This window comes from Anser cygnoides, chromosome 3, assembly GCF_040182565.1.
Source record: "Anser cygnoides isolate HZ-2024a breed goose chromosome 3, Taihu_goose_T2T_genome, whole genome shotgun sequence".
NCBI lineage: Eukaryota > Metazoa > Chordata > Aves > Anseriformes > Anatidae > Anser > Anser cygnoides.
The window spans coordinates 112,335,828-112,350,947 of NC_089875.1; the positions used below are offsets into that span (position 1 = coordinate 112,335,828).

At 41.0% G+C, this 15,120-nt stretch overlaps 1 protein-coding gene across 1 annotated transcript; it reads right to left on the reverse strand.

The window, feature by feature from the left end:
- Positions 1-106: 106 nt before the first annotated feature.
- On the reverse strand, positions 107-12,929 carry LAPTM4A (lysosomal protein transmembrane 4 alpha). Its single transcript, XM_048047399.2, has 7 exons — positions 12,699-12,929; positions 6,385-6,505; positions 4,184-4,260; positions 3,974-4,096; positions 2,781-2,876; positions 1,377-1,475; positions 107-888 (listed from the first exon to the last, which is right to left on the reverse strand). The coding sequence occupies exons 1-7, from the start codon at positions 12,795-12,797 to the stop codon at positions 814-816; spliced, it is 690 nt and encodes a 229-aa protein (XP_047903356.1). The 5' UTR covers positions 12,798-12,929; the 3' UTR covers positions 107-813.
- Positions 12,930-15,120: the final 2,191 nt, after the last annotated feature.

Genomic DNA, 15,120 nt, shown 5'->3' on the forward strand with positions numbered 1-15,120 from the left:
GGAAATCAGGGTTCACTAAGCTGTATATATATGGGATTATTTTAAGTGCTTCAGTGTACTGCAGATAAGTTTTTTTAAACAGGAAAAAAGGCAGGCCAGTCGAGGCTACTGGTAAACATTTCGTAAAAGATTTATTTAAGTATCATTTATCACAAAGAAGAAAATACATATAAGATTAGAAGCATGCAACCATCATCTACATTTCTATTTATTTTTCTTGCACTCACAGCACATTGTAATACAACTCCTGTGCCAACCTCGCTTCTTCCTGAAAATACTATGTTTCAGGACATGGGATAAACAAAAAAACAACACAGGAAGGTAAGATAACATATGAGAAAAGTGCAAAGTAAAAAAATTCACGTATATACCACATTCAAACCCCTCCCCCTCCAAAAACTGGATAAAGGCAAACTGTCATTTTGCTGCACAATCAGATTGTCTTTATGAACTACTTTACAAAAAAATTAATATAAATTAAGGGCACGATCCTGCAGACACTTATATTTGTAGCTAACTTTAATCATATATTGGCTCAGTTGATATTAAAAGCCACAAGTTAGTCACACGAATAAGTTCTTGCAGTATAAAGCCCTCAGGCAATAAAATGTTTAAGAGCATTAAGGAGAACAAAAATTAAAGCAAACAAAATCACTCCCAGATGTTTTGCTTAGTAAGTTTATATCAAACATTTTAAACAGAACAGTTTGCTCCTAAAGCCCTGAATATTTCTATTACTTAAGCAGTTTTGCAAGATTAAAAGACAAAACCCCCAAGAAGCTGGTACAGATGTTAATTAACATAAAAGTTGCTTCAGGCAGGTATGTAGGGAGGTGGAGGTTCCTTCTCAGGCATCTTCACTGCCATTTCATAGGTTGGCAGAACATACTGGAGAGAAGACATTTTGAAGTGATTAATGCCGAAGGTTGAGGAAAAAAGCATAATAAAAACGTGCATACCACATCAGCAATTTAATTCTCTGTTGCAGGCAAATATTTTTAAGAACTTACTGATACTTCTAGTAAGCTACTGAGGAAGTGAAAGGCACACAGTTTACTGCTTCACTGAAGCTAACCCTAGGTCATTAATTCTACCCCTCTCTCTTGGTTTTGCAAGACAGCAAGGAAGGTTTTGATGCATGCAATCAGAAAGCTTCCCTCTGTTACAAAACACTCTAAGACGTCTCTCTATAAAAACTCCTATTTTATGAATTATAAGGTAACTCAATCTATCTTAACGAAGTCAAAGCAGCTGACGTTAATCTTTCCAGTCTTAGTTTAGAAAACTGGACCAGATGTGTAAACATCCATGAATACTGCGTTTTTCTACTCCAGAATTAAATGTTTCTGGTTCCTTTCACCTCAAAAAGGTTTTACCTGTGGAGGAGCTTCAAATGCAGGGTACACAGCTATCTCCGGCAAATTTCTGTTGCTGATGTATTTATAACAGTTCCATACACAGTTGATTAGATACGCCTGAAAGAAAAGAGATTTCTCTTCTTAAAAACCTCACATACATTAGCCGATTCAGAAATTAAGATACTGGATTACATTTTGATGACAAAAAAGGAGCATAAATCAACTAAGTCAATATATATCCAAGGGATGGTTGCTTATTAACAGATTTAGTCACACATGTATATTGTTGCTGTTCAGTCTTGCTATCATAGTGACTCAGAGAGGATGAACCCCACACGTTTCAGCAAAAGAATTCACAGATCCATCCAATTAATCTGTGTGCCTCAGCACAGCTAGTCAAATTAATCCCTAATTGGCTTATGTTTCTGCGGATCTCAGTCCAAACTTGCTTGCAGGAGGATGGGCCAATGGCACAATCCCGCTCATCCCTAAATTAGCATTGTTATTTGTCCTACGCGCTGTGCGAAGGAGAGAACACAGCCTGAGGTGCCAAGACAGCAGAGCAGAGCAGCCCAAACGTTGGGTTAATGTTAGCTGCTCTACAAGGACGTACCATCTAATAGAGCGTGATTATTTTTATTGCTATTAATCTGTATAGTATCACTCTATGTAGTTTTCACCAGCAAATTAGTACCTAGTTAATATATAAGGTACCAAATTAAGGTCCCAATAAATATAAAAATATTATCTACTATGTTAGGCTTCCACTGCCTTCCTCCTCTAAGACACTCCTCTGGGAGAAAACATTCTTTTTCATGACTTGTGTTCTTTTTCTTGAAATTTAATCTAAATGCAATAAAAGAATATTGTCATGGCCGATGTGTACCACGAACTCATTTGTTTAACTAATATGTTTTGCCTGCATATCATTTTTTTGTAATGCAAATGAATTAATCTATATTTAGATCTTCAAAAAAGGTAGTAACTGGTAATATCACCCTTCTATAGAAGGACAGTGCAGCTCTGAATTAATTACTATTTCCTCCTTCCATCATCTCCCTCCCAAAGCATGTGCACTGGTTTATTAGGCACAGTAAGAGATTTTTAAAGTTTTGTTTAGAAACCTTGTATGCAATAACTCAGTTCTGTTTCACTACAAGCTTATTTATAAATATAAGTAACTCCACACATGCAAAAAGGTGGTATTTGAAGTCTTTGTGTATTTCTACTCTCTACTCAGAAAGAGTAGAGCTGCACACAACATACAAGCTAGTTCAAGACACCTGTATGAGTGAAATCATATTTTAATTAAATATCCTAGCAATTCTGCTCAAAGAAGTTCTTAATTCAATACATTCACGTATGTTGATAGCATCTTAATATAGCAACTCATAAAATGGGCACAGTTAAATTGTAACTTACCTTTAGAATGATAAATAAAGCAAAGAATACCAGAACAATAAACAAGAGGCAGCTGGAATCCAGTGAAAGAAGGTCATCTTTGTAAGGGAAATCCGGCTAGTGGAAACAAATAGGGTGGGGGGAGAGAAAGGGAGAATATGAGTATGAACAGCGTACATTGACAAATATGAAAGACACCCAAACTTCACACCAAGTGAATTGAGGCCTTGTGTAAACAACTCTTCCAGAAACAATGAAAAGTTCAGTTTTTCTATAGCTTCTTTTCTTAATCCTCCCACGAATCACGCTATTCATCCTGCCTCTGTCCTGCAAAAACAGATGACTACAGAAAAGGGCTACCTGTAAGGAAGCCTTGTAACTTCTACACTACAAGTCATTTCCTCAATCTCATGCTAATACAAACAGCCATGAAATTCCCTTTTTAACAGCTGCAGCACATTTGGCCCCCCACCTGACAACTCTTTACTTCTTATCAGTCCAACCAGTTACATGCACACATGCAAATTAGAAAGCAAAAAATTTGCCCCTAAACTTCACAAGGAGCCAAAACACACCAAAAAGTTTCTGCAAATTTCAGACTCTTCTCATTCCCTCACCACAATAACAAAGCCTCTCCCCAGCATCAAGCCATTTTTTCTATTTTGTTTTCAGAAGAGTTTTTAAGCATCTACTTGCACAGATCTAAACACCAGCCAGAAAGAGTTTGTGATCCAAGCAAACTGCTGGTACATTCTACCCATTGAGTCTCCTAACAGTTAGGAAACAAAACAAAAATAGGCAGCACTAATGACTACTCCATTGCAGTCTCATCAGAAGGCCTTGCTGCAAAACAAGAAGAGCCACATAGGATGTGAAAAGGAACCCCTGATTCCACCCCAACACGTTGCAGACCATACATCATATCACACTTGTGCCAAGTGTAAATTAACTACGGGCAGATTAAACCAACATCTCCCTTCACAACTATTTCTCTCCTCTCCCTAACTTTCCATTTAGGGAACACCACCACCTTTGCTCCTTCCATCTCTGATAAGCTCTCATTCTCACAACCATCCCAGAAGGTATCTTCTACGGCTGCTGCAGTCCGAGCTCCTCTTTTAGGGACAGAAGGATGAATACAGCTCTTACAGCACTCATCAAACTAAAGTTTAATTTCAAATGTAAATGCTAGCACGAGCTGAACAAGTACTTACCAACTGATCCAGGTAATCCTTGATTCTGGGCAAGTAGGTTAGAGAACTGATTGCAACCAGACAACTGAGCACAAAGTCAAAGAGCTGGTAACAGAAGAATGGGATCAGCCAGCCTACACGATGCTAAAAAAAAAAGAAAAAAGCTGCTTATGAAGTATTTAGTTAAACTGAAGTAGCAAGTTAAAAACCATAGACTATAAGTATACTTACAGCAATTGCACCGTACACCATCATTGCACTGATTGTGAACATGAGGAGGGAGATGGCAAATAGAACGCAGGCATTTTCTGCATCAAAAAAATGCACAAAATTAAGTATCAGTCATTTCCTAAAGTTACCACACTGCAGCTGACAAGCACACAAGTTTTATCCATTATTATGATCTGTTCTCACTCAACTGTTTCCCCTGTGCAAAATGGAAGCTGTGGGTTTGAGTAACTCTGTCTTCTACTGAAGGAAAAAGAGCTGGTTCAAGAAAACCAGCAGGCATTCAGAAAAAAAATCTCTGCCTTAATCGAAAGCCTGAATAAAGCTCAGACACATCAATTAGAAGCCTGAGAAAGTTCGACTGTAATGCAACATAATGATGCTTATTTGCAGTATGTCAGTGTTGAAAGTATGTGGGTGATTAATTTTACAATTGGAAAGAATTTTAAGTGAAGTCAGCACACTATCAACCTTTCTACTTTAAAACGGTTTGATTATATAATTTGGTCATTGGCAGTGGGAACAGCACCGCTCCTTAAGTACCAGCAAGGAAAATAGGAAATCACTGGGTGGAAGGTATCCCACTATTTACAAGAAAAGGCAGCTGAACAGAAGCCAAGTGCTAGCAGAATCCAGGACACTCATGAAAATTGAATGATAAAGATTCCCCTCGAGCATCAGGGTCACTGATGACAGAAGCACAGCTGCCTTCCACAACTTAGATTATACTCACTCTCCTACAGCAGGCACACTTTACATTTTTAAGCACAGAAAAAAAAAACAGCTTGTGAGTCTATAGATGCTGTAAGCTCATGTTTTTTAATGAAGCTGAAGCCAAACTCTTGTGGTTCACATGCTTGAAAGAGTTGATCTGCAACCGATCTGAAAATTACACTACAGAAACATTTGCATGCCTAATTCATTACACGGTCTACATACAGAGATGGCATCAAGGAGGCCCTCCTGTGTCGAGGCATCGCCTCGATCAGAGATCCTGAAGTACTCGTGAATAACCAACAAGTGTCATACCAGTAGTGACAGATTCTCAGAAGAAAACCCACACAATACGATTTTAATTGTGAGTATGAATGAAGTCCCTCCATACACACAAAAACTTTTAGCCCATATCAGAACATGGGGAACAGGAGTCTACGTCAAGGAAAAGGGAACAGCCATTTTACACTAAAAAATACTGAAAGCACCTTCAGAAGCATCATATAAGCTTAAGGCTACTACATATTTCAACATTCACTACAGAACATACAACATTTTTACAAATATCTGTTGTGATTTTACTTAATGTTAGCTTTATGAAGGATTTGGTCCCTGTCCCCTCATTTCATTACAAACGAACATGAGTCACAGTTACAGAAGTGACAGTTCCTCAAGTCAGATCATGAATGAGGAACGAAGATCGTAAACTGGAACTCTCAAAATCCAGACCTGTGCTGTGCATCTTCACTCCAACCCTTGCTAAGTTTTAGTATAATTTAACAGGAGACTAGACATATTAGAAGTACCACTCATCGTATTGCTGCACGCTTAAAAACAAGCAAAAACCACATTAAGAAAGAGGAAAGTACACAAGATTACACATCATATACTACATTTATAAACCTTGGTCATTAAAGACAAGGGTTTGACAGCAGCTACACTTGTAGACATCATACACTTCATCTGTAACAATACACCAGGAAGTTTAGTTTTGCTCGTAATGCAAAGTACTTCAAGTACTTGGCATTCTAATTTTTCCACTCAGAAAGATGGCAAGCTTTTCTCTTAGTAGGCTTACACACAACAGCTGTAAAGCTCTTTCCTCAGATCTGTGACAACCACTTATAAAACCCAGACACTTCTGAAAAATAAGCTCTATTTTTGGTTTTATTGACCCAGCAGGAATAGTAAATGTTCGTAGATAGTGCAAAGTGTTGATGTTCCACATGTACTAACACTGAGTGTTGATGAAGGCCAAGAAATTTTTAGCAACCTTATCATTCAAGATGCTTAATAATACGAGGTAAAAGTAACATTGCACTAAGTTTCTTTCATATTCATAGTAGAACTCAGTAATAATTGGAAAAACATTCAGAAAACAAGAAAGCCATAATAAAAAGCTGCATGCATATATTACAACTATGGTAAAGGCACACACTATGATACTGCACAGTTTGTTTTTTAATAGGACAAACGAGCCATGCACCTACCAGCCATTCTCTCGGAAGCATAGTAGTTCCCGATGACTTCATACTGGATATCAACAGTTGGCACTATGTTCGGATGAGTCACTTCCACAGTCAGCAAGATGCCCATCAGCAAATTCACCACCTGAGAAAGATCACAGTTACCTAGAAGTTCTTCACACAGCAACAGCTATGATTGTTTTAAGGACAGTATTAGATCTTTCATTTCAATTAGAAGTAAGCTCTTTGATTGGTGGGAGGGGGAGGGGGGCAGACAACAGAACCATTTAAGATTAAGTTTCAAGCTGATTTAGTTAAAACCCTACCAAAAAAATGCACTACACAGATGCTAGTTTTAATGAATCGTCATGAAGTAAAGCTGCAAATGAAGAGGACAGATAGGGTTTGTAGGGATTCAGGTGCCATGAGCTGATACTGCAACGATCAATACACAGCCATGTGGACTGGAAAACTGGGAACAATTAAAAGAAGCAGGAAGGAAAAGGTACAATGACGAACTAGGCACATTTGCAAAGAGTTTCTGCTTCCTCCAACAATCTGAAAGGCGGAGTTGATTTAATGCACAACTAAGGTACTGCACCCTACTCTTCAGGGCAAGCAGTGCAAGGGGAAGTGCAAACACAACGCAGTAAATACCGACCGTGAGAGAAAACTTAGGTTACAGCTCGAATCCTCAGCCGTAGCTTGCTTCCTGTTTCTCCCCCATATTAGATTTAATAGCCTAGATCATTTATTAAAACCTCCTCAGACTGCCTAAGCAAAATTAAAGAAATTTCACACAGAGACAGAACTCCAAAATCCATAAGCATCCTGCACTGGCTACATGCACACCAGTCCCTTTTCTTACCCTGCTGTTGAAGACTATTTCTGTTTCTCCATTTTGGTACATACCAGAAATGCTTTCAGTAACAGTAAGAGCTCAAAGAATCAAAAGCTGCTGAAACCTCTGGAAAATTGCCTTCACAGCATTTAGAGCCTATTCAGGACTTACAGGGGCATAGTTTCTGTTACTAGTATCTGGAGAGACAGGCCAAAGAAAAAGGTTTCATAATAATAATAAAAAAAAAACCTTCACAATGGTATTTTCAAGCCACAGTCATTTCTCCAATCAGTATTCAGCACAGTCACCACCACCAGCAGGATCTTTTACAATTAGGCTCCAAGGGGAAAAAAAAAAAAAACAACAAAAACACCAAACCACCACAAACTGGTTTGCAGTTTCTCATGACGTAAGAACATTTGCCAGACATTTCTTCTTCTACTGCCATGGTTCCAGGGTTCTACAATACTAACAGTGGCAACTCTATGCACAGCTACTGAAGTTTTAAGTAAAATAGTTTTTGAATGTTTTAAAGGAGTTTTTTTTTAAAAGGAGTTTGAGCTTTTAAGACTCGCAGTTCACACTAGTTTCGTTATTGTTCCCCCTTGTCCTTTTTAAGTTTTAGAGATATCCTAGAGATAAGTTTACTTACACTTTCTCCAGAAAGAACCCTTCATTGAAAGCTGACAGCTTTGTAGAAATAGCACCATGTCATCATGTATTAGACAAACTTATTAGAAGCTCCAGCTACTTGTATCCTCAATTTTGTGCCGTGGAAGGCCAAATATTGTGACTAGTACAGCCAGCAGTAAATAATCACATTTAGCCACTAATACCTTCGGTCTTGAAGTACACTTATTTTTCCCCTCACAAGTCACTTCCCACAGGGCAAACTGTAAAGCTGCTCACCTGCCCTTTGCTTAAATCTTATTTTGTTTCACCATTGTTCAAAGGTATAGAATATGATCTCTCACCACTCGTTTCCTGCTTCTCCACTCTGGCTTTCAATGCCTTTTCAAGCTTTTTATTTCCTCCTCCCTGCGAATGAATCAGAGGTATCAACCTATACTTTGGAAAATTACTTTTGTCTCTACTTATTTTAAGAAGCTTATGTCGAGGTCCAGGTATCTATCTGGCTGTTGAAACATGAATTTCTACTTTGTAAAACACAAACAGACTTGTTCAGTTATTGCCAATTCAATTATACGCAGTCACCATTTTAACTTAAATAGTGAAACAGTTCAGGAGCTTGAGCTGCTAGCTCTATCTTTACAATTGTAAGCTTCAGTGCCTTAGAATCGTGTCTCTGTCATCCTACGGCTGTCACTGGTTTTTATTTTCATCCTACCCACAGTCCCAATTTAGCATACATAATTCTTCGTAATTTCACTAGTTAACGAGCACAGTTCAGAGCATCAAAGCTTTGTTTTCTCATCCGGAAATGGTGTGCAAGGAAAAATACAAAATTAGAGTCATTTGAAATCCAGCCTATGCGAATAGTATTTTTACTGTCTCATTGATCCTAACTTGAAACAAACAAACACCTCTGCCAATTAACGCCCCGAGGCTTCCAGGACGCCATCGCTGCTCTTTGTGAATCATATCACAGCGCTGAGCAATTCATCACGTACAACATATGGATCGCAATTAGGAGGTACCGACAACTCCAAATTAGCAGTGCTTTCAAGCAAGAAGCCAGAGCTTGTATTTAACTGCAACCATTCCTCTTTCACAGAAGCTTGGTAACAGCAAGACCACAAGCCTTGTTTCAACTCTGCAGTCAGCACGAACAACTGCAAGAGCATGGTTTGGATTGCAAAGCATCTTCACAGTTTTTAACTGAATTTACTCACTGTGAATAAGATAAACGTTCACAAGCAGTCTGCACAGAACAGAAAATGTGGTCTGAAAACACACATAACACAGATAAGCCTGAGAGCAATCTAAATGTCAATAAATTAAAAAAAAAAGTAAGCCAACAGCCCTGACAAGCCAGCCCTCAATGGATGGCACACCATTCGGAGGTGACACCTCAGAAATCCCAGCAGCCCCCCTTGCTAGGCTTTTTAGTTAGAAAGTCCAAAAAAAAAAAAAAAGAAAAAGAGTTCAAATTCTTAATCAAAAGATGGTGTCTATTAAGGTAAAAAAAATGAATTTAGTTTTGTAGCGAGTACTACACTGAGCAGTTGGAGAAGTGTATTTTGCTTTTAAAACCAGAATAACTGAGCTCAACAGAAGTTTGGTATAGCTTATATCAACATAAAAAAAAATACAGTAGCTGGTATTGAAGTAAAAAGTCAACAAACAAGTAACAGAAATACTAGCTCTCCATACGATCAGAACTCAAAAGATTACAGAACTATGAAGAGCAATTAGCAAGCTCTTATCTCCATAGTGAATATATATATATATGGCTAATCATGCAAGTGCTTCCTATCTCTGGAGGCCTGAACATGAAGCCAGAGTTTCTCCAAGCACCCTAAAAGTGCAAATGCCTAAAAGTCTTGTACGGAAACAAGAATTCCTACTGACAATCTGCTTCTATAAACAAGAAGGGTTGCAAGAAAATGTAGTTGAGCCTTGCAACAACTACACTTTCCCAGTATTTTTCTTTAAATGCAGTCTTGAAGAAACAAACCAAGGTGGCTTTGTTTTTCTTGCTGGTATACTGAAAACAGAGTATTCCAGAGCTTCTAGCACTGTCAGGATCTGATAGAAACCAGTTATATTTCTTTTCTTTTGGAAGTTTTGTTCAGTGAACAAACATCTCCAGAGATCATCCTGACCCTCCCCGTAACCAGTAGCAATTGCATCACTTTGATTCCATCCCTGAAGTTTGCTGCCAGAACGCAACAGCCACTCCCTCCAAAACAATGCTCATACTTTTAAGACTGTTTATTGAACTCTGATCTGATTTTGCCAATGTGTTCACGTTTCCGGTTTCTGGAAAGCACTGTGCCTAATAAGAAAGTTTACAGGAAGAAAACTTCAAAGCCACATGTTTGCAATTACGAAGCTGGGAATAGGAGGTTTCTTTTCCTTCCTACACAGGCCAGCAGCGAGCGTTACACGGTAAACCAAACTATACCAGCCCTGAAACTCAAGTATGAGTCCTCTAGGAACACTCTGAACTCATTTTTTCACTTAGTTTATCTATTTATCAGAAACAGTGGCAGAAGAGGACTGAAGCATGCTTAAAAGAGGGAGTTTAATCACAGAGCACCTACAGACTGTGAAGATAACGCTGTTGTTCTCTCTAGACTCTCAGAAGTACACAGAAAAGATGGTGATACAGAACTTTTAATGAGGAGCTAAGTTCAACTGATGCAAGATTTAGAAGTATACACATAAGCAAAGAACAGGAAAATGCCTAAAGGAACAGTTACATAAGAATAACGCACATGTATAATGGCCAGAACCCTTATCTTACTGAAACATCTGGAGTAGATTGCTACAAGACTCCATTTTATGCTTGGTATCAAATTCCTTCAGGACTGCAGAGCACGAGAACAGTGTATTCAGTAAATACAGGCTGGCCAAGATCTTCACTAACACGGAACTGTTGTGGAGCTAAGTATTCTCCTCCACAAAGGACTACCTCCCTCAAAAATGAAAAATGTTATTACCCTCTTGCCACCATAATTTACAGGTCTAGATTATTAAATTGACTTAGAAACATTAATTTCAGTCTTTCAGATGCTAGCTTGTGATAAACAATATGCATATATGGTTTGCTAATTAACATGTCTGAACAAACTGACACACCACAACCCATTTTATTTATTTAGGAAAAGTTTATCAGCAGAAACATTAGTTTTATTTTCACCGTCTGAATTGTAGTCAGCCTTCAAAAGGGATAAATTATAATTGTTTTGATTTAAAGCAACAGGCAGGACAAGACCACTTAGGAAATGGAACCTTCTTTCAGCTCAGACAGCTAACAGGTGGCAGACAGGTGTCTGTCACCTTTTCCCAGCTGACATCCCAGAAGAACAGGATAAAAGCTCCAAGTAAGGGCCTGTTGCGACAGAAAGCACAGCCATGCCCTTCCAAGTTCCTGGGTTTCCACATGATCCTGCTAACAGGAAACGAAAGTGGGGAACGCAGCGAGGTGCGTTTGTTTCATGACAAGCACGAGCGTCTCCTGACTGTTAAGGATTTCTCCTTTTCCTTGATGTACCAGAAGCATACAGTTGATCTCCTTCAATCAGCACAGGGATCTAATTCCCCAGGTTTTACAGGATTCCAGAATAAGCCAGATATTCAATACAGCAAAGGACTAAGTTCTAATATTAGCTCATGTAAGACAGAAATTAATCAACACTAGGTCAGCTTTCCAGTTTTTCAAACTTAATTTTTTACTCAAAAATATTAAGATATCCCTTTCCTTGAGTTTTGTTATACTTTTCACACCCTGCCGTGACTTTTCTTACATTGCTTTCTCCTGGCATTTTATCACTTGCCAGAACCACTTTCTATCACTGGAAGAACTGAGAGAGGGGCAGAAAAAAAGAGGTAAAAATTAGAGTTAATCTCTCAGTACTTGCTGAAGAGAGACCATAATCTCTCTAAAAGTAAATCCTCACTTATTTCTCCTACTGTAACAGCAGTTTCTGTGCATGGTTCCTCCACACCAAGGCATAAAAATGCAACATTCGCTATTTTTACTATCTGGAGAAGGGTAAAAGAAAATACAGGCTTTGGTTACAGTTCTGGAGAATAGAAAAGCTAAGATGCAACATGTTTAAATCATCCTCACATTTTTACCACCCATGGGGGTAACAGGAAGGAAAGATGACTAAAGGATTTCAATAAAGGGGAACTTGCTCGGTCCACGTCTTAACTCAATGTTACTGCTTTCGCATTTTTATTTCACTCTAGCTCAAAACCGTCTTTAATAGACGGGCTCTCTCAGTAAAAAAAGAGTCAGAAAACAGGAAGTGTTTTGGAAAAAACAGACCTGTTTCTATAGCTCCCCAACAGCCGTGCTGGACGACAGAGAGCTCCCCTTTGCCACCAAGGTGCTCGGGACGGCCTCGGTACCGGCTTGCTTAAGACCCTCACCTCCCTCTCAGGGGTTACATTCAGGTCAGGAAGGACGTTTCTTATCGCTTTCCTCCCCACATGCCCCACATTCCAGCCTCCCACAGCACTTTATCAGCTCTCCTGCCAAGGACACCCTCAGCACTGCCTGAAACGCGTCAAGGCGCTACCCCTCCAGCCTCAGGAAGGGGACAGGAGCCAGGACCAGCACCAGGAACCCAAGCATGACGCCCCAGGGCTCTGCTTCCCTTTCCTTTCCCCAGCCACTCGCCGAGCCCTGATGGTGCCCAACACCCCCCTCTCAGTGCCCCCCACCCCTCAGGAGCCGCCCCCCCCCCCCCAAGTGCGCATGCGCGCTGCCCCCTCCTCACACCCCCCCCCCACCCCGGACCCGAAGCGCCGCGCATGCGCGCTCGCTCCGCCGCTGCCCCCCGCGCCGGGCGCAGCCTCTCACCATGTACCAGGTGCCCAGGATGATGGTGCCGGTCCGCACATGGCAGCAGCCGCAGCAGCGGGTGCTGTAGAAGCGGTCCCGGCTCCGCTTGAACGTCATGGTGGCAGCGACACCGCCGGCCTCCCTCCCGCCTACCGGGCCCGCCGCCGCCGCCGCTCGCTCTGGCCGGGCGCTTCCCCTCAGCTGGGGGCCGGAAAACCCCCGCTCGCGCGTCACCGCCGCTCCGGCCAATCACGAGTTGGCAGAGGGGGCGCGGGGGGCGGGGCCTGCGGGAGGGCATACGCGTTGCCTCGGCGACGGGAGATTGGCGGCGCGTTGGGCCAATCGGCGCGCACAGGGTGCGGCGCCCTGGCGTTCACCTGCGGAGGGGCGGGGCGGGGCTTACCTGAAGCACGGTGTGCGCCGCCCCCCCACACCCCTCGTCCGCCATTTTGGGGCGGGTCGGGCGCCCCCCGGCCGCCATTTTGGGGCGGGACCCCCCGCCCCCTGGGCTCACCTCGGCGCCCAGGCTGCCCGTGGTACGGGGCGGGTTCCTCAGTTTCCCCTGAAATTCAGCCAGAGTTGTAGCGCGTTTAATTCGCTTAAACCTTTTTTTGTTATTCTTTTTTTTTTCTTGCACGAAATCCTCGGATTAAATCACTGATGTTGTGTATTACGTGCTAAGAGGGTATGGGATCAGGGTGTAAACAGAAGAGGCACGTGTTAGTTCACAGAGATGCTTTACTCTTTTTTTTTCTTTTTTTTTTTGAGTCAAAGTCCCTGTTCCTGAGCGTATAATATTAATCACAGAACCATAAAGGTTGGAAAAGCCCTCCAAGATCAAGTGGTCCAACCATCCCCCTACCACCAATGTCACCCACTAAACCATGTCCCTAAGCACCACGTCCAACCTTCCTTTGAACGCCCCCAGGGACGGTGACTCCACCACCTCCCTGGGCAGCCTGTTCCAATAATACTTCATTAGTCTCACTGAAAATTGCAGGTGCTACCAGACACACGTGTTAATTAGAAATAATGTGTATAAATCTGGGTGCTGCCTCTGTACGTGCGGTAAGAGGCTGCTCCAGCATTTAGGAGCAAAAGCTCCTGTTCACATGCAGAGGGGGACCCATAAACTTCCCCTGACCCAGTGACATCAGTGGGTTTTGCAGCCTTGCACTGTTGATACAGATACGCACACAGTTTATTTTAACCCTGGTGCAGCTGCGAGTATTTCCTTCTTGGCTGCATACAACTGATTTGAGACACTCATAGAACATAAATATTTGCTGTGTGTGTATATACCAAGATGTATGTTATCTGCCAGTATTAATACCGTTTTTTTCACTCTGAACAATGAGAAGGTAACGAGGGTGACTGTACTTGTCCTATTGATATATTCCAGGTCCTACAATTAACGCATGTTATTGTTTTAGCTACTTAGTCTATTTTTAAACATGAACTGTTGCTGAGTCGTTTGAAATGATTTACTTAAAGGCTTTAAAACTGACCTTTTTATTTTAAATCCCCTGTGTTCCATAATTGGTGTTTTTCTTCCTGAGGGCATATTTCATTTTTGAATAAACATATTGTAAGTGCTGCTAAGACTGCTCTAATGGTCCTATTACAAGCTATTGTTTGTTTCGTTAGTGCTCCTAATGTTGCCTGTGCACAGATGCTTCGTAATCAACAGACTGATTTAATGTAACAAAACCGGACTAATTTTAATCAATAAACATGTACATATGTAAATAAATATAAAAAGAATGTGCATTTTGTTGGAATCAGTCATTTAAAAAATCATTCTCCTCACAGATGGCATGTTGGGAAGCCTAAGCCTACTATTTCTGCAGCATTCACGTCTGAACTGATCACATCGTTGCTGCAGAGCTGAGAGAGACTTTGCTTCCTGTCGGTCTCCCCCTGCATGAAAGACGAAATCACGGGACTAGAGTGAGTCACAAGAGAAAGCAGTAGTTTCTTGCTTGGGTTAGGACATTCACTCGGAAGCACCAAGATCCCATTCTCAGTTTAAAGAGGTGTTACGGTTTGAGAGGGCAAGTTCTTGAACAAGGATTTTCCAGATGGACACTTTGCCTTCACCACTATCACTGGCAGCTCTCATGTCAGGCTCGGATCTTCAGGGCTATTTTCATGAGATGAAAGAAATCTTAATTAAGTTCATATCTTTGTCAGCCAGGCTTGGAATAAAAACTGATGCTATTCCCATGAGCTTCACTGCTTGTTATACCCCGCAGACAACAAAGATACTGAAAAGAATAATGTGAATGTCATTTAACATCACAAAGCAGCTTTCCACAGCTGGATAGACTGATGTAGAACTATTGAGTGGGCAAAAAATATCTAATATCTCTTCCCCTCAAAAAAAAAAAAAGATTAAAAGACTATTTTGAGAATGATAATGATTGCATTATTTTCTGTA